Here is a 27,996-nt window from a genome sequence, read left to right as displayed (position 1 = left end):
TTCTGAGTTCTACACTGTATTGAGACGTGCATGATACATAACAACAGTTTTGCAGCATTGTGGTTCTAATTTAACATTAAAAGTCTTTTCTTTCTAGTTCTGTCAGTTCACCTCACCTCACAGCAAGAAGGTCCTGGGTTCCATTCTCAGGTGGAGTGGTCCGGGTTCTTTACTGAGTGTAATTTGCATGTGTCTGTGTGGGTTTCCTGCAACAGTCTTAAAACATTCAATTAGGTGAATTAATTAAAGGAGGACAAACTGACTACGATAATAAAATATCGTGTTGTGGAAGAAAAATTTAATTGTCTGTCACTGAAAACTCGAACCTTGAATAAGGGTTTTGTTTATACTGTTTAAGCTACAGAATATGTGAAATGAACACGATGTACTAGAACAGAATATTCCACTTCTGCTTGATAGCAAGTTAACAGTTTAACAACATCATTCCTCTTATCTATATGGGGTTGAACCTCTATCTATAAAGAAGCATTGCAAGGAACGAAAATTTGTCCTTCAGCCTGCATACGCTTTGCTGTTTGGATCCTCTGCAGAGAATAAACTATCATCTTCTTACTAACTTCAGCTCTGACTCTAAGTGTCTCATTATAGTGTAATTTTGGAATTCACCACCACAAATAATACATGATATCTAAAACAGCACAGGGTTCTGAGCAATCCATATAAGGAAATATTTACTGATGCAGTAATTTGAAGTGAGGAAATGTTTTATATAATAGATTAAAATTTGTTTAGGTCTGGTGGTGACCGTAAGTGTTGGTTGTTCAGGAACTGGACACCAAAGAACTCTGGTCAAACAGGTTGGAGGACCGACCACACCCAAGATCCAGTAAATCAAAAATGATTCTTCTTTCTACTGTACCTTACAAACTGTCCTGACTTTTCTGAAACAGGCGTTTTGTTTATGCGTCGTGTGCATTTGCTTGTTTTCTTACACTTAACAAATGGCCGGATAAATTCATTTTACTAACAAACTCCCCTCAAAGAAGAGAAATTCAGTCAAATGTGACGCCATCAAGCCTACAGCAAGTGCATGAACCCGAGCTGCATGTGGATATCAGCTTTCTGCTCCTCAAATCGGGAGCAACAACAGCTCAGCTCTGCTTCGAGCCTGGTTACAGCACTTCATCTAGAACTGCTTCAGATCACCACACCCAAGCACACCACTACTGTACTGCTGAGCAGCACCAGGATTACCAGAACGCTACAGATCACCACCAGAATGATAACAGAACCAAATTAAATCAGATAAAAAATGCTGGTTACTGCATCTTTAAAAGCAAGGTACAGTAAAAGCCAAACATCAACAACGTCCACAACCGCCACTGAGTTCTCCATGTTTCTGGATCTCACCTGAAAGGTACTGATGTGCTATGGTCTTAGGAGTTGACCTTTCAGATAATGAAGGTCATAATCTGTACAGGTCACATTAAAGGTGGAAAAAATTCGAAATTATTTGTCTTTGATAATTTTACATGACAAAAACCCGCCACTATAACGGGGGTGTAAACTTTTTACATCCACTGTTTGTACATTATTTTTAATTAAATATTGTTGCTTGTAAGAAAGCTGGGACAGGATGATACTTACCTCATGTTCCATGACTGATCCAGGTCTGAAAGTGGAATTTTTGATGTTTCTTCAGCTGAGGAACCATTAGGACAGGTCTGTCCTGCAGGCAGTTTAGTCTAGCACCCAATAGCACTCTTGGATTACACGGCCATGCTGTTGCAACATGTGCAGAAGGTGGCTTGGTGATGCCTTGTTGAAATAAACATGATAGTGTCCAGCGTTAATAATGTCCCCACAGATAAACAAGTGACACCCCCACCTGCAATTCTGGCACAAATCCTTCAGGACTCTGCCGTTACACACTCACACACTGACAGATTTGGGGCACTTTGGTAAGGAACCGTGGGCAGAGATCACCAAGTCAAGATGCGCCATGCTGACAGACTCCGACCCAAAAAGACTGAACACTGTCATTAAATCAAAAGCTGCTTTAACTGTGTTAAAGGGGGTGAATATTTATGCAACCACATTAAAAAAGATGTTATTGAGCCGCTCAGGTGGCGCAGCGGTAAAAGACATGCGCTGCAACCAGAGCTGGATTTCGAAGGAGCGTCGTTTCGAATCCAGCTCTGCCTTCACGGTCGAGGCTGGGCGGCTATGGACAACGATTGGCCTGTTGTCCGGGTGGGGGGCGGGACTTGAGACCGTAGGGGATGCTCTCTCAGGAACGGGGCGGTCGCGCCCTCTGCTGGCTGGTTGGTGGCACCTGTATGGAGATGGGAGGGGGTGCGGCGAAGTGTGTGATCCTCCGTGCACAGTACTCTGCCACGCTACACTCGTCGAGTGTGGGTGATAAGACGGTCGATTGGCTGTGCACGTTTCGGAGGAGGCGTGGAACGGCCTCGTCAGCCCCAATCAGGAGCAGGAATTCGCACTAATGAAAAATTGGACGTGCTAAATTTTTTTAATTTACTTTTTTAATTTTTAACTGATTTAAGCAGATTATAGAAAACATTAAAGGTCACATTATCTTGGTCTGATCTTTCTAACATTAGAAAAACCTGCTATTGTAACAGGGGTGTGTAAACTTTCTACACGCACTGCATGTGTATGTATACACACGCATATATACTGATCTTTTGTTTTCGTTAAAACACAGAATTCACAAATCACGGACTAAGGTTTGCAAAAGTGTAAAAAAACCTAAAAGTGCTTTTGTAATGTGAGCGACCCTCTCAGCAGCAGATAAACAGTTCACTCCTTCTCCCACCAGCACACGAAAATATCAACATGCTACAACTGAGAAGCTCCATAGTTTTGATCATTTCATTTCGTTTATTTCTATTTTGTCTGCATTTAATACTTCAGGCATGAAATAAACTCTATAATCAGGCTACTACTAATGACGATTTACTGCTGATCATCATCAGGACGGCTAGTCTGGATGGGGAGGGACTCCGCCCTGCAGCTCCGCAGAGCCCCTATCAAACACAGTGAATTAAGGTGGAAGCAGTGTGGGGGGGCGTCGAGTACCAGCTCTGATCTGAACACCTCAATTACAGTAATGAGCTCACCTGCTTACAGAAATGAACCATACTCCATGCACTGGGGGGGTCGAATCCCCTTAGGAAAAACAAGTCCCTGCTTGTTAAAGCCGACCACGTTTACCTTCAACTCTACAGAACTAGATACAAAATATAAATAAAATTAGTATACACTATATGGCCAAAGGTATGTAGATCACTGACACTGAGCTGTACAGTAGATGGTAAAAGACCTGAATGACTTGCAATCTTGCTTTGAGTGACGTTCTTTTCGAACTGATTGATCCTCTGATGAAGTTTGGAACACGGTGGTGAGCCACGAGCCATCATTGCTTGTACAGACTGATCCTTTGGTGGATCCTTTTATACCCGATCATGATGCTCACTGTGGAACCTCAAACAGTGGAACTTCAACATTCCATCAACTTTTCACTCTTATTAAATCAACAAGTTACCAAATCATAAGTTAGAGGAACAATGTAGACAGGACGGTGTGTAGAAACACTATTCACATGATCAGCAGGAGTCTGATTCCACATCACTACTTTAATTATAATAACAATAATAATAATAATAATAATGTTTATATATTGTGTTAGATAATTATTAATAAATTATAAACCAGCAGCAGATTCTCATAGACATTTTCAGCAGTTGAGTTTGGACCCAAAAGCAGAAAGCTGATTGGTTTAGAGTGAACAATCACAAATTACTCCGGTTTACTTTATACCCCTGAAGGTGAACGTGTGTGGTGATAAACACTAGGTGCCATGTCACTGTGTTTTCTGTACCGGTCACCCTCCTTCAGCTCCACCCCCTCCACCACACCTGAAATAAAACAAGAGTTCACCTGTTCCATTAGGTGAGGATCTCACTGGGATCATTACTGATGGTGAAAACCAGAGCAGATCGTTTCCTCGGGTACTTCGTGTAGGAAGCACAGAGCTGGAAGCATTCTGACAGGTGAGCAGCTTCTTTATTTATAGTTCTTTATCTTTTATTCTGCTGCAGTTCCATGTGTTACTGCTGACAGTAATGATCATACAGCTCATACTCACTGCTTCCATATCTCAATATTTACTCATCGTTATGGAAATACTTCTTAATCATACCAAACTGATGTTCCTTTTATTTTATTTTATCATCACGTGTGCTAGTTACTGGTTAGCTAAACGTGCTCGCTCTTATTACAGGTGTAGCCTGGATTTCTTGATCATCAGAAACACTCTGAATCTGCAGCAACAGAGTCATTCAGTAACGTTTATACGTTTATACTGGCTGCATGTTTTGTTAATGTTTAAATACAAAAAATACACAGCAAGATCCAGAGGATGTTTTTAAAATCATAAATACAATATAAATTTTTACTATTTATTTAAAGAGCGGACTACAAATTAATGGTCATTGCATTTAAACTGGATGTCCAGTAGGATCCAGTCCACAAGTTTATGGCTACAAACCTTTAAATATTTTATATTATTATTCAAATATATTATCATTTTACATTTTACAATGAGCAGCACATTTACAGTTCTGTTAATGTATATTATTTTTATTTTTACTTATTATTAATATTAAATTTATCATCATTATCACTGTTATTGTATTACTATTATAATAATAACTATTATTACTATTATTCTTATTATTATTTAATTTTGCTTGTGCACCTTTAAAATGTCAAATGTTTATTCTATAAAATAAAAAACATAAACTTATAATTTTTTTCAGTTTCAGTTGCATTATTTAGATCTTTTTATTATTTCTTTTATTCATATTCACAGATTAAGAGTAGTTGAAGTGTGTGTGTGTGGGTGTATCCTAGCAGTAAATTCTACATCCTTTGTTCAACACCCTTTTCCACTGACGCAGCACAGAGACTGTTCTGGTTCCCAAACTTGATTGACTTGAAATAATGAAGCTTTCTCCCCGAGCTGCATAAACACAGCTTGATTTTACAGTACAGTCCACATATTTCTGATAGGATTGAGGTCCGGGTTTGAGGAAGGTCATTCCACCCGTCTGTGTTTCGGAGTCTGTGATCTGCAATACTGGTGCACCCCAGGGAACAATGCTAGCACCTTTCCTCTTCACTGTCCATACCTCAGAGTTTTGCTTTAACTCTGGTTCCTGTGTTTACATTGAGATGTTTAGTCACATAGTGCGGTCAGCAGCTCTGGTCAATCAGATTCAGTAACGAGGAACCAGGAGGTCAAAGTTAAATGATCCTATAGAACTACACCAGCACATGATTCATATAAGGTACACGAGGTGGGAGAATCACGACATGGAGCTGCTTCTCTGTGTTACACATCATGGAATGAAACGTGAATGAAGTGAAAGTATCAGGACACGTTAGAGGAGAATTTAATCTCATCTAGAAATGACATCTGGACGTTTTAACAAGGTGACCCAGGACTGGATCCTATAGAAGAAGCTGCGTGATCCAGCTGATCTCCTGATCAGTTTTACTAATAATTTTAAAATTGTGTGCTGATCAGAGGGACCCTGGTGAAGATGGTTTGCCAGCAAGAATTAATCAAGTATGAACCACAATGCTGCAAAAAGCAAACAGTTATAGACAGATGTACAAGGCCAAAAACAACAACAAAGGCCAAACAATCTGTGGTGTCGAAATACTTTGTACCTATTCATTTGTTTTCTGACCAACTCTATACTGGGAACATTGGGAGCATAAATAATCTACACTGCAAATAACCCCTGTAGTAAGACTGGGGTGCATCACCTTTAACAAATAAATTAGAAATGACCCAAATGTACATTATATGATCAAAAGTATGTGGACTTCACCACACAAACCTCATCAGGTCAGTGGGGGCCTGAATGGAGTCCCCTTTGATTGATAAATGGGGTACAGGGGGTGAAAAAGTGTCCAGAGCACTCAGTAACTGTATACCCACAAAAAGTTCAGTAAAGTGCTCAGTGAGTTCAGGTATTTTTTGGAACCTGGGGTGATGTGTGGGGGAGTCAGGAGATTTAAGAGCCTCACGCAAGGGCCCTAAAGTAGCTGCTTGTGTACCACAAATCATCAATTATGCACATAATTACATGTAATGGTTCTGTTAATGATGGGTGTGGCTTCACATATTTTACCCTGCGTTCACACAGGCAGCAACTTTTCACCTCACTGCCCAAACAAACAAACAGAAAGAGCAAACACCACGGCGGTACAGCGTTCTTTACTGGCTCGTATTTACAGAGCGTCTAAAAAAACAAATCGGATAAAATATCAATCTGGGAGAGCAATTTCATCCCTGTGTAAACCATCACTGACTGTACAGTCATGACAGTAAAACTGTGTTTGTTCTTTGTGATCGTAGCGTTTCACAGTGGTGGAGATAAAGCTTGTACCGCTCTGCTTTATGCTCCATTCCTATTGGTTAATCGCCACTTTGCTTTACGCCTAATTTGCATAAAGTTGAACTTTGTCTAACAATTCCGTGTCGCAGACTCCGCCCACTTTGCGTCGCTAACACTTGCGCTGCCTCCTGCCAGCGGAAAAATGACTGACGGCCACACGCTGCTGGTGTGAACGCAGCGATAGCAGTGTGTTCCTCCCCCTCTGTAGGGGAAAAGTCAGACAGTACAAGGTTTAACTGTATTACGTCATAAAGCAGGAACCTTGTGAGCGACCTTTGGAATTACTTGGTATGACGTTAATGCACCTATAGCTGTTTCCACTACAAACAAACATTACACAGTTCAGACAGAATCAGAATGAAAATATTAATCCACAAGTAGACAGTAAAATCAGAAAGTGAAACTGTTCATCTATACAGTAACCTAGTAAAGAGAGTATAAGTAAATAAGTACAGTATAAGTACAGTAAAGAGAGTGTAAATACAGTGGGGTCAAAAAGTATTTAGTCAGCCACTGATTGTGCAGGTTCTCCTACTTAGAAAGATGAGAGAGGTCTGTAATTTTCATCATAGCTACACTTCAACTATGAGAGACAAAATGAGAAAAAAAAATCCAGGAAATCACATTGTAGCATTTTTAAAGAATTTATTTGTAAATTATGGTGGAAAATAAGTATTTGGTCAATAACAAACAAGCAAGATTTCTGGCTCTCACAGACCTGTAACTTCTTCTTTAAGAAGCTCTTCTGTCCTCCACTCGTTACCTGTATTAATGGCACCTGTTTGACCTCGTTATCTGTATAAAAGACACCTGTCCACAGCCTCAAACAGTCAGACTCCAAACTCAACCATGGCCAAGACCAAAGAGCTGTCGAAGGACACCAGGAAGAAAATTGTAGACCTGCACCAGGCTGGGAAGAGTGAATCTACAATAGGCAAGCAGGTTGGTGTGAATAAATCAACTGTGGGAGCAATTGTAAGAAAATGGAAGACATACAAGACCATTGATAATCTCCCTTGGGGTCAAGATCTCATCCCGTGGGGTCAAAATGATCATGAGAACGGTGAGCAAAAATCCCAGAACTACACGGAGGGACCTGATGAATGACCTGCAGAGAGCTGGGACCAAAGTAACAAAGGCTACCATCAGTAACACACTACGCCGAGAGGGACTCAAATCCTGCAGTGCCAGGCGTGTCCCCCTGCTTAAGCCAGTACATGTCCAGGCCCGTCTGAAGTTTGCCAGAGAGCATATGGATGATCCAGAAGAGGATTGGGAGAATATCATGTGGTCAGATGAAACCAAAATGGAACTTTTTGGTAAAAACTCAACTTGTCGTGTTTGGAGGAAGAAGAACCCAAGAACACCATACCTACTGTGAAGCATGGGGGTGGAAACATCATGCTTTGGGGCTGTTTTTCTGCAAAGGGGACAGGACGACTGATCCGTGTTAAGGGAAGAATGAACGGGGCCATGTATCGTGAGATTTTAAGCCAAAACCTCCTTCCATCAGTGAGAGCATTGAAGATGGAACGTGGCTGGGTCTTCCAGCATGACAATGATCCCAAACACACCGCTCGGGCGACGAAGGAGTGGCTCCGTAAAAAGCATTTCAAGGTCCTGGAGTGGCCTAGCCAGTCTCCAGACCTCAACCCCATAGAAAATGTGTGGAGTCCGTGTTGCCCAGCGACAGCCCCAAACCATCACTGCTCTAGAGGAGATCTGCATGGAGGAATGGGCCAAAATAGCAGCTACAGTGTGTGCAGACCTGGTGAAGACTTACAGGAAACGTTTCACCTCTGTCATTGCCAACAAAGGTCATGTTACAAAGTATTGAGTTGAACTTTTGTTATTGACCAAATACTTATTTTCCACCATAATTTACAAATAAATTCTGTAAAAATCCTACAATGTGATTTCCTGGATTTTTTTTTCTCATTTTGTCTCTCATAGTTGAAGTGTAGCTATGATGAAAATTACAGACCTCTCTCATCTTTCTAAGTAGGAGAACCTGCACAATCAGTGGCTGACTAAATACTTTTTGGCCCCACTGTATTTTTCCAGCACACACTGCTTAACGTGTCCTGGTTTCTACAGAACAAAAATGTTTAATATAAAAAAAATCCACAGAGCTGAAACATGAGTCTGATTTTACTGAGGATTAGTGCAGAAGTGCTCTGTTGGTTTTTAAGAACTTCCTGAAATGTTTTTAAAAGATGACGGCTGAATAAATGTATTCTAAGATCATTTCTTTATACTCAGAAGGGTTTAGCATATATTAAGTAATAAAGAACAAATAAAGTGCTTCCCTGATCCTGGATTATTTCAGCTCTGGGCTGCGTTCATACGAAAAAAAAACAGTTCCTGGTCAAATAAAATAAATGATTTATTTAAACGCCATCAGCAGGAAGTGTGTTTAGTAAGAACAGAAAAAAAAATGAGCCACTTAATCTCGGGTTGAACCTTTTATAAGCAAAACGGTGCGCACGTACACACCAGCAGCTCAGTTTCGCTCAGTAAAAACAACCAAAAACTTCTTAATAAAATGTTTTTAATAAATCTGCTGTGTATATTATATTGTTTTGCACTTGTGTTCTGTGCTGCACCCTGATCCCGGAGTTTCAGTGTGTACTTGTATAGAACTTGATTTAAATTCTGATCATTCTCCTTTTATATACTGTGGTGCTTGAAAGTTTGTGAACCCTTTAGAATTTTTTATATTTCTGCATAAATATGACCTAAAACATCATCAGATTTTCACACAAGTCCTAAAAGTAGATAAAGAGAACCCAGTTAAACAAATGAGACAAAAATATTATACTTGGTCATTAATTTATTGAGGAAAATGATCCAATATTACATATTTGTGAGTGGCAAAAGTATGTGAACCTCTAGGATTCGCAGTTAATTTGAAGGTGAAATTAGAGTCAGGTGTTTTCATGCAATGGGACGACAATCAGGTGTGAGTGGCACCCTGTTTTATTTAAAGAACAGGGATCTAGCAAAGTCTGCTCTTCACAACACGTGTTTGTGGAAGTGTATCATGGCACGAACAAAGGAGATTTCTGAGGACCTCAGAAAAAGAGTTGTTGATGCTCATCAGGCTGGAAAAGGTTACAAAACCATCTCTAAAGAGTTTGGACTCCACCAATCCACAGTCAGACAGATTGTGTACAAATGGAGGAAATTCAAGACCATTGTTACCCTCCCCAGGAGTGGCCGACCAACAAAGATCACTTCAAGAGTAAGGCGTGTGATAGTCGGCGAGGTCACAAAGGACCCCAGGGTAACTTCTAAGCAACTGAAGGCCTCTCTCACATTGGCTAATGTTAATGTTCATGAGTCCACCATCAGGAGAACACTGAACAACAATGGTGTGCATGGCAGGGTTGCAAGGAGAAAGCCACTGCTCTCCAAAAAGAACATTGCTGCTCGTCTGCAGTTTGCTACAGATCACGTGGATGAGCCAGAAGGCTACTGGAAGAATGTTTTGTGGACGGATGAGACCAAAATAGAACTTTTTGGTTGAAATGAAAAGCGTAATGTTTGGAGAAAGGAAAACACTGCATTCCAGCATAAGAACCTTATCCCATCTGTGAAACATGGTGGTGGTAGTATCATGGTTTGGGCCTGTTTTGCTGCATCTGGGCCAGGACGGCTCGCCATCATTGATGGAACAATGAATTCTGAATTATATCAGAGAATTCTAAAGGGAAATGTCAGGAAATCTGTCCATGAACTGAATCTCATGAGAAGGTGGGTCATGCAGCAAGACAACGACCCTAAGCACACAAGTCGATCTACAAAGAATGGTTAAAGAAGAATAAAGTTCATGTTTTGGAATGGCCAAGTCATAGTCCTGACGTTAATCCAATGGAAATGTTGTGGAAGGACCTGAAGCGAGCAGTTAATGTGAGGAAACCCACCAACATCCCAGAGTTGAAGCTGTTCTGTACAGAGGAATGAGCTAAAATTCCTCCAAGCCGGTGTGCAGGACTGATCAACAGTTACCGGAAACGTTTAGTTGCAGTTATTGCTGCAGGGGGGGGGGGGGGGTCACACCAGATACTGAAAGCAAAGGTTCACATACTTTTGCCACTCACAAATATGTAATAATGGATCATTTTCCTCAATAAATTAATGACCAAGTATAATATTTTTGTCTCATTTGTTTAACTGGGTTCTCTTTATCTACTTTTAGGACTTGTGTGAAAATCTGATGATGTTTTAGGTCATATTTATGCAGAAATATAGAAAATTCTAAAGGGTTCACAAACTTTCAAGCACCACTGTATATATACACACACATATACGGTATATATACGTATATATATATATATATATATATTTTTTCAGAAGATGGCAGTGATGAGCCAGTGCAACTCTAAGAGCTTCTTCATCTTACTGCTCCTCATGACGTTCTGTGGAATCATCGTACTCCATCAGCAGGACTTCTTCCAGCAGTTGTTCACATTTAGGCACAACATCTACAGTTTAATATGGAACCAAACACACAACCATCTAAAGCTGACATCACACACACTTCCATCAGAAAATAACCAGTGGTGGACGTTCCGCACTTCAGACGCACCAACTGCTACACCAAGCACAAATGAACTGGAGGTACTGACCACTGAGCGTGGTGTCCTTGACCATGAAGCGTATCCACACAATTACCAGTTCATTATAGACGAGCCAGACAAGTGCCAACAAGAGAATCCGTTCCTGGTCCTGATGGTGCCAGTAGCTCCTCAACAACTGAAGGCTCGCGATGCCATACGGAGCACGTGGGGAAACGAAAGCTTGGTGCAGGGGAAATCCATCTCCATGGTGTTCGTACTGGGACTGTATGGAGGAAAAGGAGCAGAAAAAATGCAGGAGGAGCTGAGGACGGAGAGCGAGCAGCACCACGATCTGATCCAGAGCTCCTTCCTGGATAGCTACAGGAACCTGACCATCAAGACCATGGTGATGATGGACTGGCTGGCTACACGCTGCCCGCAGGCATCCTACGCCATGAAGATCGACTCAGATATGTTCCTAAACCTGGAGAACCTCATGAGCTTGCTCCTGGCACCAGACACTCCCAAAATGAACTACATCACCGGAATGGTCATGTCGAACCGGATGGTCGTGAGAAACATCCACTCCAAATGGTACGTATCCAAGGAGGACCACCCCGACGACCAGTACCCGACGTATCTACTGGGCATGGGTTACGTCTTCTCCAACAATCTGCCCGAGAGGCTCGTCAGGGTCTCCAAATTCATCAAACCGTTTCCTATAGAGGACGCCTACGTGGGCGCGTGTCTGAAGGAATTAGGAGTCTCGCCGTCCTCGCCACCCGAACCGTCAAGGTTCAAAGCTTATCACAGAGGACCGTTTAACCGAGATACATTCACCTGGGTGATCACCACCATCCTCAGCTCACCAGAGCAGTTAGTGATGTACTGGCAGAACCTGAAGAACCCCAAATTAATGTAAACGGACCAAGAAAAGCTGAATGGATGAAGAAGACCTCATATGACCTTGTATATACTTTATGGCCAAAGGAATGTGATCGTCAGTTTGTTGGGTATTAATAAGGGGTCGATTTGCTCCATTTGAACCTAGAACTTTCCTCAATCTTCTAAGAAGACTTCTAACAAGTGTCTGTGGGATTTTTTGCCCAATTAGTTAAAAGAGCATTTATAAGGTCAGGAACTGATGCTAGATGAAAAAAAGGGGTTTGCATGTACTAAAATCTGAAGTCAGGGCTCTGTGTAGGCCACTGGAGCTCTTTTACACCAAACTACGTCTTTATAGACCACTTAACACAAGCATGGAGACTTTATTTATTTATTTATTATAAGAGATTTAAAATACGGAGGAATTTCGACTTAACGAACTAAACGTGGGGAGCACTGGTCCGTAAAAAATGCGATTGTCGGAAACAGTAAGGTTTTTTTTTTGGTTTTTTTTAGGAGGTGCGAAGATATACGATAACACAGCACTAAGGCTAAACATGCTCAAAAGAGCGAGCATCCCAACAAATAAAGCACCTCACTCATGTAAACAGAGAGACGAGCGCCGGCTAGTGGACAATTACTGAACTACTGGTCTTGGGACAATTCTCACAGGAATTTGAAATAATCAGACCGGACATTCAGCTTTCCAGCTTTAGTCTGTTAAATCGAGGTTCCTCTGCACCTGAAACATCTAAACTTAATAATTAGTGTCTGCATACTTTTCTACACATGGTGTAGATGTGACACTGACAGCATGAAGAACAAAACAACCTTATTTTTAATCAAGAACCTTTTATCCACATAACTGGTTTTATATGGAAAATCTGAGTATTTATTACACTCATAAAACGGGACACTATGTTACATGTATGAATGTACCTAGTGTGATTCTAAAAGACGCTGTGATCGAAACTCGAAGGAGCTTCCTGAAGTTCTCAGGAACAAAACAATGGAACCAAAAGCTCCAGAGTCGCTCACATTATCCACCAGCACAAAGTTCAGCTTGTGAGAACCAGTCTGACAAGCTACTCTCAGACTCAGGAGACGAGCAGAAAGCAGCAAGAACAGAGCTATTGTTCACCTCAGGTTCATCACTGCTGCGTGCCACCCACACTACCAGCTATTTATGCCACTTATTTACATGACATACAGGTCCTTCTCAAAAAATTTGCATATTGTGATCAAGTTCATTATTTTCCATAATGTAATGATAAAAATTAAACTTTCATATATTTTAGATTCATTGCACACCAACTGAAATATTTCAGGTCTTTTATTGTTTTAATACTGATTTTGGCATACAGCTCATGAAAACCCCAAATTCCTATCTCAAAAAATTAGCATATCATGAAAAGGTTCTCTAAACAAGCTATTAACCTAATCATCTGAATCAACGAATTAACTCTAAACACCTGCAAAAGATTCCTGAGGCTTTTAAAAACTCCCAGCCTGGTTCATTACTCAAAACTGCAATCATGGGTAAGACTGCCGACCTGACTGCCGACCTGACTGCTGTCCAGAAGGCCATCATTGACACCCTCAAGCAAGAGGGTAAGACACAGAAAGAAATTTCTGAACGAATAGGCTGTTCCCAGAGTGCTGTATCAAGGCACCTCAGTGGGAAGTCTGTGGGAAGGAAAAAGTGTGGCAGAAAACGCTGCACAACGAGAAGAGGTGACCGGACCCTGAGGAAGATTGTGGAGAAGGGCCGATTCCAGACCTTGGGGGACCTGCGGAAGCAGTGGACTGAGTCTGGAGTAGAAACATCCAGAGCCACCGTGCACAGGCGTGTGCAGGAAATGGGCTACAGGTGCCGCATTCCCCAGGTCAAGCCACTTTTGAACCAGAAACAGCGGCAGAAGCGCCTGACCTGGGCTACAGAGAAGCAGCACTGGACTGTTGCTCAGTGGTCCAAAGTACTGTTTTCGGAAATCAAGGTGCCAGAGTCTGGAGGAAGACTGGGGAGAAGGAAATGCCAAAATGCCTGAAGTCCAGTGTCAAGTACCCACAGTCAGTGATGGTCTGGGGTGCCATGTCAGCTGCTGGTGTTGGTCCACTGTGTTTTATCAAGGGCAGGGTCAATGCAGCTAGCTATCAGGAGATTTTGGAGCACTTCATGCTTCCATCTGCTGAAAAGCTTTATGGAGATGAAGATTTCATTTTTCAGCACGACCTGGCACCTGCTCACAGTGCCAAAACCACTGGTGAATGGTTTACTGACCATGGTATTACTGTGCTCAATTGGCCTGCCAACTCTCCTGACCTGAACCCCATAGAGAATCTGTGGGATATTGTGAAGAGAAAGTTGAGAGACACAAGACCCAACACTCTGGATGAGCTTAAGGCCGCTATCGAAGCATCCTGGGCCTCCATAACACCTCAGCAGTGCCACAGGCTGATTGCCTCCATGCCACGCCGCATTGAAGCAGTCATTTCTGCAAAAGGATTCCCGACCAAGTATTGAGTGCATAACTGAACATAATTATTTGAAGGTTGACTTTTTTTGTATTAAAAACACTTTTCTTTTATTGGTCGGATGAAATATGCTAATTTTTTGAGATTTTTTGAGGGTTTTCATGAGCTGTATGCCAAAATCATCAGTATTAAAACAATAAAAGACCTGAAATATTTCAGTTGGTGTGCAATGAATCTAAAATATATGAAAGTTTAATTTTTATCATTACATTATGGAAAATAATGAACTTTATCACAATATGCTAATTTTTTGAGAAGAACCTGTATAGCTGGTGGAGACAGTTTTATAATCCCAACAGGTGTAACTGATGTACAAATCAAAGGTCACCTCATGCTGAGCAGCGTTTAGCTGCACGTTTACTCATAAACTTGTTATATTTTAGTTTGAAGACGTTTACAGAAATACATGTTTTGTTTTTAATTTTTAAGGCAGTGAAAGTACAAACTTGATTAATTGCTTTGAGGTCAGTGCTGCTGAATTTAGGTGGGCATTAACATTTATGACATTTACCAGGTGCTTTTACTAAAAGCGTCTTACAATTCAAGCACTTGAGGATTAAGGGCCTTGTTCAGGGGCCCACCAGTTGCAACCAGTTACAACCTTCTGATCACTAGTCCAGTACCTTAATGACTGAGCTATTACTGCTGGTAGTGACCGAGCTCTGATCAAACTGCTGCATGAAGGATGTGCACCAGGTTTTAGTTTTAATTATTATATAAGTAACTTTATTCTCATTATTATTCTATGTTATAAATTATTATATACACAAATGAGTCAAAACATTAGGACCACCCTCCCAGCTCTGACCCGCTGAGACACCTGATCAGATCAACATCTCATAGATCCCTCATAAGTGATCACTACATCAGTACAGTCTGCTGTTACATATTGTTTTTGTGAGGAAGGAGATCCTAATAGAACCCCACACAGACACAGAGAGAACATACCAAACTCCTCTACATGTAACTGTACAGCACCTACACTACCACTGTACCACAGTCATGGTTCAGATCTCTGGTGCATGTAAAAGAAATCAACTCTTACAAAACATGCAGTATGAATGAGGACTAATATTCTCTCGCTTTACTGTTCAAACCTGCAGCCGAGAACAAACAATGTTACTGTTATGTTATTCATGATTTATTTTATTTTACTATGAAATAAAATTACAATGTTGGTGTTGTCAGTATCTTTATGATGTTTAGAGCTATTTTAATGTAGCAGGGAGAGTTAGTTCCTGTAAACAGTTAATAAAAAAAGTTTAAATACATATACACATACTGATCACCTGTGTGACTAGCAGATTTATTTAACAGCATGTGAGCTGCTGCAGCTCTTATCATGGCTGAATAACAGGTTCAGGCTTTAAAAATCAAAGTGGGTGTCGGTTTGTGTTTAAGGATTACAGATAAGGGTGGAGTTTGTGTGGCTGTGAGGGTGTTTGTCAAATTTTTTCTCAAACGACCAACATGTTGTCCATGATTTATATCACCACCCAAACAACACAAACAATGCATCAAAACTAAACATAATTATTTAATTAAAATAACGCCAATCTGGTTACACTGTGGTTTACAAAATGCAACGTAAAGTCTCCACAAGGGGGCATTCATGTACAAGTTCATTTTGAGTTAACATGCCTCTTAAAATTCGTTCATTTAATTATTACTATCTTTCTCTGCGACCCATTTTTGACACCCAGGCTTTAAAAGTGTGGAGTTGCACTGATTTATGTAAAATAATTCAATTATTAACCATGATTAATTAATGAAGCACCGGACCTGGGGTGACAGGGCCTTTTCCATAGCTGCTCCATCTTTATGGAATGCTCTCCCCAAACACCTACGAGATTGTCCTGACCTGTCCAAATTCAAGTCACTTCTCAAAACTCATCTATTCAAAATGGCATTTAACTTGTAACAACACGAAATAAATGCTTTTATTTTTGCTATTCTTTTTAATAGTTTTTATACTTAGATCACGACAGAAATGTGAAGTCCTAGATCCTAAAACTTGTAAAGTTTTCAGTTTCCTGATTGCATGTGAATCTGTCCTGTTTCTGTCTAATTTTAAGAAATTGTTCTATATTTGTTGTTCTCTCTCATAATTTAGCTAATTTTTAATGAACTGTCTTATGCTGCTCTCTTTGTTTTTATCTTAATTATTCTTGATGTTGATGTACTATTTTGATTTTGTACTATGATTTGTATGGTGTATGTACGTATTTGTTTTGATTATTTGTCTTATGTAAAGCGTCTTTGAGTATCTTGAAAAGCGCTATATAAATAAAATGTATTATTATTATTATTATGATGGGCTGCTGATACGTCTGTCCTACACTAAAGTACAGATGGGGCACATTTATAACACCATCATTTTTTTATTATAAACGGAATGCAGGCTGCACAGTTACACAGCTGCACTTGTTTATTGATTATTTATCTAATAAAATATTAAAATGAACAGTATTAAACACTCACTATATTACTGTTTGGATGTGTCAATATTTCACTTTACTAACCCACCTTGACTTCCAACGTTGGCATCCCTGCATCAGACATGAGGACGGATGAGTTACAGCAGACAATCACAACAAGTTCAAACTCCGTAAGCAGGAACAAGGCACCGTCCTTATATCAATAGCAATGCTTTTTAAATAGAATATCTAACAAGCCTCTTATCAAGGGTACATATACTTTTGGTCATGTACTGTAATTCATGAGAAATCTCTTTGATACTTGTGTGTACACAGCATTTTAAAAAGAAAAGAGCCTCGGGCATCATGTAACACCCGTGTACGCCAGCTTTTAATCACCATAAACAATAAAATACCAGACAAGGAGGAATTCCAGCCAAGAAACAAGAACAGACATGTGCAGACCATTACACACACACCCTTTAACACACACTCTAAACACTAAAGAACATATGCAAACAAACTGCTCCAGCAGTTAAGGGCACTGAGTTAAAGCAATGAGTTTACGTCAGCATCATCTGACCGCATTTTTCAGTAACGAGTAATCTAACGCGTTACTATTTCCAATCCAGTAATCAGATGAAAGTTACTTATCCAAGTTACTGTGCGTTACTATTTTTGTCATTTTCCTTAGTAAAAAGATATACTGTATATTTGCTTTCTTCTTGCGTCTCGGGGAGTGACGTCTGGCCTATGCGACAGTTAAGTCAAGGGCTGCGTCCGGAATCGGTTACTTACAGAGTGTGCACTAGATTGGAGGAAGTGTGCACTACTCTATTATCACCATGGTTACAGACTCATTACATTTTACATTTTCAGCATTTAGCAGAAGCTTTTATCCAAAGCGACTTACACAATGAGTGGAACACAATGAGCAATTGAGGGCCTTGCTCAGGGACCCAACAGTGGCAACTTGGTGGTGGCGGGGCTTGAACCGGCAACCTTCTGCTTACTAGTCCAGTACCTTAACCACTGAGCTACCACTGGCCCTCATTACAAATCCCACTCGCCAAAATGTAGGATATTTATCGTCTTTTTGTTATTTATTTGTCTTTAAAAATGTTATTTTATTGATCTTATTTACACTTGTGAACAGAGGACGCCGTTTTCCACGTCTTTCTTGTTTCTTATTCCGCTTCAATCGCAGCTCCAGTTGCGTTATGGGATACATTAGCGGACCGCATTATATAACTAATAAAGTAACTTGTAATCTAACTTAGTTACTTTTAAAATCAAGTAATCCATAAAGTAACTAAGTTACTTTTTAAAGGAGTAATCAGTAATCAGATTACTTTTTCAAGGTAACTAAGCCATCACTGGTCAGCATACAGTGAGGCTCTTCCAGAAAAACACACATACATTAGTGTTAAACACACACAGGACTGAGACCAGGGGGCACATGGATGTAAAATGATAATACAGGTCACACATTGTATGTCCAAGAATATGTGGACACCTGACTCTAAGCTTATTGGAATTCCTGTTCCATAACCATGGGTTTAAGTGTCAAAATAAATAGATAATTTTGCATTTAAATATTATTGTTATTAATGAAGTCCACATTTGTTAATGTTAGATTAAGACTTTATTTGACATGTTGATAACTTTAGGCAGGGGCAGGTGGATTTTTGATACAGACAGTGCGCTTCAGTTAGTTTTTAAGAGGAATTAGTGTGGAGCCTGACGTCTTTCTGACCTTCCGTAAATATGCTGCAAAGTTAATAATATTAATATATTTATTATTAAACTCTTGTTTGCAATAACACCTGAACTTGATTAATAGGAGTGCTGTCCACATACTTCTGAGCTTTTTAACATTGTGGAGGAATGTTAGGATCTGTAAACAATTTTGTTGACACGTTAAGACGTTTTTAAAAAGATTCTATTATAGGATTTATTTGTAATGCCGCTGTTTTGTATGTAAGAATTGAACAAGGGATGAACATGGGTGTGTTGAACACAAAGACAGCAGGTGAGCTGGTAGAGGTGGGGCATGCAGGGACCATTTACCTACCAATACCAACCCATCCTATTGTTTGCATTTAAGAGAAAGAAAGCTTCCTATAATTGTAATTGGGAACGGCACCAACACTGAAGCACAGATCTGTGGGTATTAAGTATTTTGTTAGGAGAGTGGCTCGCCTACCTGTCCTGGTAGCTTGTGAAGTGATGGTATACGGCGGACACACGCTGGCAGACACAGACTGATGTGTGAGAACACCAGAAACGGCATCAGCTGGCACTAAGGAGGACATGAGGTAAGTAGGAGTTAGCATAACATCCTAGTGGCATCAGGAATGTAATAGTGCAGTTGGTATTAATACATAAATTCTCTCGGAAAGAAAGTATTTGGAGATTAAATAGCAACATGCTGCTTCTGTTGGCTCTGTTTGCTCAGCTGAATTTAGGCAAACACGCTCTGTGCATGTGTGTGTGTGTGTGTGTGTGTGTGTGTTTTAAATATATCAGAAATCATCCATGTTTTATGACAAATTCAATTCAGATAGTAAAAGTCCATCAGATCTTCCCTCTTTTAGACACTGCCAACCGTATCTGTGAAGTGTCTGAATGTATGTCACCCAAGTTCCCAGTAACAGATCATTTTAAACGTTTGAAACCCACCAAGCTGCAACAATGTGCCACCTTCATACCGTAATATTTCATACTTAAATATTTATTATGTAAATAAAGTCGGTTAAAGTGGACAATTCTATTCTGTGTTCTATAACAGTAATACATAGCGTTATCCATTAACGCTGAGACTGGAACAAACCTGATGCAAAATACTTGGGAGAGCAGATAAAACAGTAGTGTTGAATATATTTAGCACTGTGTATTCAGCACTGATTCATCAACACCTTTTTAAACCATTGAACCCAATCCTAAAAACAGCCCGGTATGGAGGTGTGCAGACAGACCTTATTGTTTTTATGGTATTAAAGCTACAATAGCAGCAGTAATGAGGTCTGAGCTTTGACAGTATAACTGCTTGTCTGAGAGGCATCCCAGGAATCTGGTGCTTTACAGGTTCTGCACTGGATAATTAGTGTGCAGTCATATCAGTGTGCCTAATTATATATCAGTTATTAGTATACTATTAGTTTATTAATAATAATTATATAACAGCTAGTTCTGACCACACAGTCCGACTGATTAAAAACGTGTTGTTATACAAAACACATGGGCATCAATCTTTAGGTGCCTCCTTTGTGGCTGGTGGCATGACATGTTTTTAGTGTCAAGTCAAATGTTAAAATAAACATTCAGAATAATATAGACCACTGAAGTCGTGCGTCATTCTGTAGTCCTCGTTATGCCCATATTTGGAGACCCGGGTCTAAGTCAGATTTCCTATGGGAAAAGCTTGTTTCAAAAAATCAACTCTAACGCATCCTGTGCTGAATAAACATGTTCAGAACCCTGTACGTTTTGTCCTGTGTAAATTTTTCTCCTGTACATCACCGGATCCTCTGAATTACGAGGTTGTTAAAGGGTCGTAATACTGATAATGCTACACGAAAGCTAACGCTACTGCACATTAATTAGACGTCACTGAACTACACCAATCAAATCGACGGAACGAGCGGCTCGCTTTTGTTGAGTACAACCAACGGCGTAACACCCGACCGTCCTCGCTCTCTACTTTAATGTAGCTACCTACTAAAAATATCAACTAAAACTTGTGAATATCACTGCACTGTTACCCCGGTGAATCGTGCTGCTTCGTGCGCTTATTTAAGAGGCTTATAAAAGAAAAAAAAAAGAAAACATTAAGAGGCTTCCAGTTTAGTGACGTCAGTTCAGTGCGCAGTAGCATTAGCTTACATGTAGCACTATTCATATTTTGACTCTTTAACGACTTCATAATTCAGAGGATCCAGCGATAATAGACAGAAGAATCTCCATAAAACAAAACCTAAGAGCTTTGGAACATTTTTTATGACTACAGGATGCGAGAGAGACAATTTTCTAAATCTCCATTCATATTTCCCATTCAACATTTCTCTTAGACCCGGGTTACCAAATATGGGCATAACAACATGGTGTGGCCTACAGAATGACGACACGACTTCAGTGGTCTATTGGTTTAATATTAAAATGGAAAGAATATTATTATTATTATTATTATTATTTGCTGTTGATTGGTGGATGTGAAAGGTTACCTGAAATATTATTGGCTCAAAATGCTGCAACGTCCACCTCATCTGGGCTTTATACAGGACACCCCAGACTCCCTCACAGCTTCTACCTGCATAATTAAGAATAAAAAACATACATTATCATTACCTTATACCAAAGTTGCTTACGTACATGTCTCGATAATAATAATTCTTTATAAAATCGAGAGTTTATTTTTTGGTGGAATAATCGTATTTATTCCCAAAAAAAACCTTTTGCACTTTGAGAAACTGTTATATAAAAGCAATAAACACTCAAGGCCGTATGTTATAATGAATACTTTATCATCACATAGTGATAATCTACCATACTCACAATACACTTTATAAAACACACAATTATTGACACGAACAATAAACAAAACTTACACTGTGTTAAAGCAGTTTACTTACAGTTTACTTAATTCATTATTTGTTTTACCGACACTATATGACCAAAATAAGAACACTCTTCTAATTAAGGTGTTTTTATTGTTAAAATTATATGTGGCATCAGTTTGGAAAAAAGGGCCTTCCCTAAGATGTTCAGTGTGTAAAAACACCACTGGCCTGTACAGTTCTGACTTCAATATCAATAAACATCTATGGGATGAATGGGAATGTGGACTGCAACTTTAAATGACCTCAGTGATTATAATGATTTTTACTATTTATTTCATTGAAATAAAAAAACAACAACTGCTGTGGCAGGCTTAAAGTACACTTACAGATGATATATAAAATATGATTTAACATAAGGGTAAAAAAAAATTTTATACTAAAATAAGTGAAATTATCAAACTAAAGGAAAACAACTTTTAAACACTGGTTATATACTCATTAGGGCATATTTAACATTATTTATTAATATTAATTCGACCAGGACTTACTTTTTGCCTAATATATAAATGAATAACAGATTTCTTTGTGAGTTCTGACTGGATGAAGCTGCACCAAACATTCAGTCAGTTCACTCAAACTGACAGGTATTTTAAAACTCATTATTTCGAACAGATATAACGCACACAGATTACAAAAATACATAATTTATTATTAATTTAATGTGTTATAAGTCGAATAATATTGAGAAATAATCATTTTAACGGCATAATATTATTCCTACCTCAGTTAGCTGTTTCAGTCAGGGTTTGAACTCTGAGGTAAATGAAGCTGTGTTCCAAATCACACACTAACCGCTACATAGGGAGGGAGAATAGGACTGCAATGCACTAGATAGTGTACACTACTCAGTCAACCAGTGTTTGTTTTAAACGCAGCCTAATTTATTCCCGCCTTCTCAAATTTAAGGAAAGCCGAAGGTGACAAATTAAAATACCTGAGTTTCTTTTATCTGTAAATTAAAAATAAAACTTAAAAATAGAATTACATTAAACTACACTAATATGAAAAATATAAACCTCTCTTACCTACACATACATAGAGCTAAGGCCAAAAATATACGCACACTTGTACTTCTTTCAGAAAATGCAGTTCTTGCCATTGTAAATCCATATTCATATATTTATCCATATGAATAAGATATATGAATAATATATATTCATATGTTTTCTTTTGTTGGTCTGAGAACAATATAACAAAGTCCTGTGGTGGACTGGAACCCTGTCCAGTGTTCCCCAGTGAAACCAGACCTGTCACGACCCATACCAGTATAAAGCAATTGAGAAAAAACATACACTCAACAACCACTTTATTAGGAACACCTGTACAACTACTTAATCATGTAAGTTTACAATTAATTATCGGCAGCACAATGTATAAGCCGTCCATTCACTTATGGTCAGTTTGCGGGCGAAAACACCATTATAAACCTTTCAATAAAGGTCAAAAGAGAATGGCCAGTCTGGTTTCCACTGACAGAAATGCCACAGTAACTAAAAAATGCTGTACACCAGTGGTGGGCACAATATATTAAACCTAGAGCTGGATGGGCTACCACAGCACCACATCACACTCCAGTCCAAGCACAAAAAATCTGAGTCTACAGTGGGCACAGGCTCAATTATCTCCACAGTTAAAAGGAAAAAATGAGCCTGTTGTAATTCATCTCTGAATCTCTGCTGCAATATAAAGATTAAAGAAGTCCAGGTATTTAAAATTTCTTTCATTTTATTAATGATGATATTTACGATAGTGTGGTTGTGTTCTAATATCCATAAAATGATCTATAATCATACATTTTAACACCCCATATTATTCAGTCTTGTAATTTTCATTTATTTTCTTCTTTAGCACCCAAAAGCCTCAGACTGTACCCACAAGGGGCAAGGCCAGTTGGAAGTGTGTTCTGGTCTTTTTCCTCCTGGTGGTCACAGTGATTTTTACTCATCAGTTCATAAGAACTCAGCTCCAGGGGTATCCAGAATCTGGGCCGTGGAGGTTTGAGAATCTAGAATCGTACTATGTGTCATACCCACATCAATACAATTTCATATTGGATCACCCGGACAAGTGCAGTCAGCACAAACCCTTCATGGTGGTAATGGTTCCAGTGGCGCCTCACCAAACTGAACAACGTATTGCCATTAGGAAAACATGGGGAAACGACAGCGCCGTCCGAGACGGACAAGTCCTGGTTTTGTTTCTTCTGGGCTTACCAAGTGAAAACGATTCTAAAACAGACCAGAAGCGCATAGAACTGGAGAACCTACAGCACCAGGATATTCTGCAGAGTGACTTTATTGACTCCTACAGGAATCTAACCATTAAAACCATGATAATGCTGGAGTGGCTGAAAGATCGCTGTGCCCAGGTCAAGTACGCTGCCAAGGTGGATGCAGACATGCTGCTTAACATCACGGCAATGATCAAAATGCTTCAGGATTCCGTAACACCTCAGAAGAACTACATCACTGGACTGATATCGTATGAAAATGTTGTGATCAGAGACCCTTATAACAAGTTCTACATTCCTCCAGAAGTCTACGCTGACTCTGTGTACCCACCATATCCATTAGGAATGTGCTACATCATTTCAATGGACCTGCCGGAAAAGATCCTGCAGATGTCAAAAAAAATCAAACCCATTTTTATAGAGGATGCGTATATCGGGATGTGCCTCCAACAACTCCAGATATATCCGATAAGCCCTCCCATCCCTGCCCGGTTTGTAGTCAAGCCACCTGGAACATACAACCGCTGCTACTACGCCAGTCTCATAGCTGTAATTACGTACAATCCTGATGAACTGATATCGTACTGGACTGATCTTCACAAACCAGGACCACAATGTTAACATCTGAATTTCACTGAATTTACAAGTGACTGAAATATAGAGACTGTAGAGTGAAATGCTGATGAAATGTTTAATGTGACACATAGTTCCTTGTTAAGGATGTGCTCACAACACTTACCCTAACCCTAGATACACTACAGAGGAAATTTATGGTACAAGGGTCGGATGGCAGTCTAATACACCAGCCCACCACCGCCATGTCTTCAAACCTGAGTTCTGAGTCCTGGTAGTGCCACCAGCCTGGCCAGGCACTCAACGGATACAACTGCACCACCCAGAAACACTGGGTAAGGGGCAAGAATACGTACTGGATAGAAGAGTCCATCACTGAGCAACACCAACCCACACACCAACTCACCTCAATGTGCTAGAATGTCAAAAATCTATCAGATCAGGCCTCAATCTGATGAAGAATCTGACTTGAAGACTTTGAAAATGATCTTAGGAACATACGTATATGAATGTACGTATTTAAATGATTTAAAAGTGTATAAATGTTTAAATGTATATAAATGTTTAAACATATATGAATGTGTATGCATTAAGTTTTGAACAAATGAGTAAAAAATCTATTAGAATTTTTACTGAATGAGGGTTTTATTTATCTTCATACATTAGTGATGTATAGATGGAACACATTAGTGATGTATAGACAGAATACATTATGATAATAAATGATGTATTTAGAGGAAACATGAGCTGTTGAGTGACTGGTGGTAATCTGAGATTATTTCGAGCTTAATTGTATGAAGCTGCTGGTGTTTACTGTCTCAGTCAGGTCCACCTTTCCCATGCTTTCCCATGCAGAACACACCTGTTGTAAAATCCATACAGTGCCTACTATATACACCCACATTAACCCTATATAATAACATGAGATACTGATACTGAATGAGCGTTGTTCCCTGTCCGGAATTTCAGGATTTGATGTAATAGCTGGGCGTGAAACTGGTGAACAAAGCTTATCAAACATCACCCTGTTCCTCATACCTTTCAAGTCTCTCTGGTCCTAAAGCTTTTTTCTGTACTGACTGTTTGAACAGCTGCATGTTCTGCCCTGATAACCATCAATACTAATTAACTTATTCACCAAGTACTGAGAACTAACCATTGACTTACCAATGCTAAAATATCCTGTTCCACCTACGTCATGTTCTAACAGGGTTCAAGCAGATCTGTGTTCCTACATTGGTGTAGATTTGTACGAGAGTAAAAAGGTGTTTAATCTGAATAATAAAGTCTATATCTGAATGATGGTAGATTATTAAATGATATAACTGGTGCACCAGTGTACAGAGACTGTGTGGAAGACTACAGCACTGGTAATAGCGGGGATTCAGGACAACCAGCCGGAGGAAAACCGAGCGACCGCACCATGCTGCTCGCTGTCAACATGAATGCAACCGTTTTAGTTTGAAGCCCTAACACAGCAATGCAGGAAAGTGATTCGGCCTCAGGGGTATTGAATGCAAACAACCCTGTACTGACGACACCATTCCTGAAGAACGTTTATTTAGTGGAATTTAGTATTTGGGACACCCTGTGACCATTCCTATCCTCACAATTATGGAGTAATGAACACAGGTTCAGAAAACAGAAACTGTGAACTAGTGAATAGTATGACAAGATTATGAGTTCCAATCGGGATGATGTTACAGCCATGTTCACATGAGCAGCTGTTTGGACGAGGCTGCTGGTGGAACATCTAAATCTTCAGCTGTTACTGAACACAGTGATATGGGAGAAGAATGTGGGTCCTACTGAAGCATGTTAATAGTGCCTGGACTGCTTGGACTGTCACTGTTCAGGTGACTCTTGATCCATGCAGATGATGCCCAGCCGTGTTCCTCCTGACAGCATTATTGGTTATTGGTTATATAAGTAAATACTGAATAAACAACAGGGATTAGAAACTAACCTCTGTGGTCTGATTTACAAGTAAAGTGTCACCAAACAGGTCAAATTACCCTAAGCACATCAGACCTGAAGGAAAACCACTGCTCCAGATGTGCTATATCTTCCAGTGTTCATGTGATGCAAGACTGCATTTACTTTTTGCCACTCCCACCACGACCCTGACCAGTGGTGGTAAATGAATGAATTTAAAAGAAATATAAATAATGAACAGTTAATCACAGTTTCAGGTTTGATTCTCTCCTCTGTTTACTCTCTGTGTGAGGTCAGATTGTGTCTGTCCCATGTTCCCATGTTGGGTTTGGGTTTCCAACCAGCCCACAATGATCACTTTACTGGCAAATAAAAAGCTTTTTTTGGATTAGGTGCACCCTATGGTGCAAACAACCCCCCCATACAAACTGCTAGTATTTAAAAAGGGGTTGATGAATACTTGGATCATCATAAATGCTTCGTAACTTCTGGAATGATAACGGTCACGTAGATCCCCACCTTTTTAAAGCTCTAGAGCAACTCCAGCACCCACCACAAAACCATACAGGACCTGTTTGAGACCACTTTTAAAAGTACTGAGGCTCATCTGGATGTAAACGGTGGCCTGGATTCACTCTGCTCTGACTCGAGCACCCTGCCGGTGTTTCACTGAGGATTGGTTTTACTTAATGATCTGCTTTGCATTCATTTGCTCTGCAAAGTTCCAGAACTGCTTTAACCTCAACGTTCTCCAACACCCAAACCCTGAAGGGTGGATCTCACCGAGGCTCAACACACAACTTTTACTCCTCATTAACTTCGTTCTGTCCACTCTGACCTGCAGAACTTTTCCTCGTCTGTATAGTTTCGGTGTGAGTTTGGTTCTCTGTGTTTATTATTAAAATGGACAGTAAATCCAGTCCTGTGTGTACGAGACCTGAGACATGCTTTCTCAGAAGTGCGTCTGAAACAAACAGCGGAAATTTGAATAGTAGGAGGTACTTCATGTGTTCATCAAACGTACGTGTGGGGGGTCGCTTAACCAGAAATACAACATATAGACCATGAATTCATTGTGTGTGTGGTGGTGGATTGCTTGTTCCTCTGTTTGCTCCCAATTTTGGATATGCTAAATCTTCCTGTGCTCTCTGGCAACCATTACTGGTTAAGGAGCGCCGCAGTGAGTAGTGGAATCTTACAGAGAGTCTCAGTGCGTACGGAGGACAGCGCTCCTCTCTCCGCATCCCTCCAGCACTCATGCCACCACTTACCTTTACTTCTTCTTGTTCTTCTACACGTAGATTTGATAAAAACTTTATTGCCGCAACCAAATCTACCCCCACCGCCCCACACTCCCATTTCTGCAGCTTTACCCAGATGGAGGGGAGGATGGGGGCAGTTTGACCGATGCAAATCAGTTTTACATCTAAAATTAAACCTTCATTTCTACTGACATCATGAAGAATGGAGTATGTAAAATTACTGTCCCATTATTTCTGATGCTTTGATGTAGTTTGACTTCCTGTCCATTTAAAAATGAAGAGTTCATTCTGCAGCACTAAATCTTTCAACATGGTTAAATGTTTTGCAAATGCAAACTGCACTGATTTGCATGCTGAGCTTCGTGTCTCGGCCTTTTATGTGTGCCACTTTCTCCAAGTGGTACAAAGTGAGGAATACTTTCCTTCTCTTTTCATGAACCTGCTTTGATCTTTAGACCTCGTAAATGACGTTCCTCTGTGTTCCTGAGGTGAGGTGAATGAGGTGTCCTGGGAAGCACCAGGT

General features: G+C 39.9%; 2 protein-coding genes and 1 long non-coding RNA gene across 3 annotated transcripts; 2 read left to right on the top strand and 1 right to left on the bottom strand.

Annotated features, from left to right (window-relative positions):
• LOC134304367 (uncharacterized) lies at positions 1-22,245 on the bottom strand. The gene is made up of 6 exons (XR_010007834.1): positions 22,195-22,245; positions 21,078-21,163; positions 19,061-19,156; positions 1,609-1,779; positions 1,372-1,433; positions 1-216 (listed from the first exon to the last, which is right to left on the bottom strand). It is a non-coding gene; the product is annotated as an uncharacterized LOC134304367 (long non-coding RNA).
• Positions 10,815-11,939, top strand: LOC134303821 (beta-1,3-galactosyltransferase 2-like). Its single transcript, XM_062989244.1, has one exon. The coding sequence runs from the start codon at positions 10,815-10,817 to the stop codon at positions 11,937-11,939; it is 1,125 nt and encodes a 374-aa protein (XP_062845314.1).
• A 597-nt stretch (positions 22,246-22,842) lies between the features above and the next one.
• LOC134303889 (beta-1,3-galactosyltransferase 2-like) lies at positions 22,843-24,324 on the top strand. Its single transcript, XM_062989344.1, has 2 exons — positions 22,843-22,868; positions 23,322-24,324. Exons 1-2 carry the CDS (start codon positions 22,843-22,845, stop codon positions 24,322-24,324), a joined length of 1,029 nt encoding a protein of 342 aa, XP_062845414.1.
• Positions 24,325-27,996: the final 3,672 nt, after the last annotated feature.

Source organism: Trichomycterus rosablanca, chromosome 27 (assembly GCF_030014385.1).
Source record: "Trichomycterus rosablanca isolate fTriRos1 chromosome 27, fTriRos1.hap1, whole genome shotgun sequence".
NCBI classification, from domain to species: Eukaryota; Metazoa; Chordata; class Actinopteri; order Siluriformes; family Trichomycteridae; genus Trichomycterus; species Trichomycterus rosablanca.
Note: the sequence above shows the minus strand (reverse complement) of the source record. Positions and strands in the feature narration are given on the sequence as shown.

Excerpts from the sequence above, each read along its gene's own strand:
- LOC134303821 (XM_062989244.1), top strand. The coding sequence starts at position 10,815 with ATGGCAGTGATGAGCCAGTGCAACTCTAAGAGCTTCTTCATCTTACTG.
- LOC134303889 (XM_062989344.1), top strand. The coding sequence starts at position 22,843 with ATGTATAAGCCGTCCATTCACTTATG. Across the intron at positions 22,869-23,321 it reads AAGCCGTCCATTCACTTATG|CACCCAAAAGCCTCAGACTG; the intron begins GTCAGTTTGCGG and ends TTTCTTCTTTAG.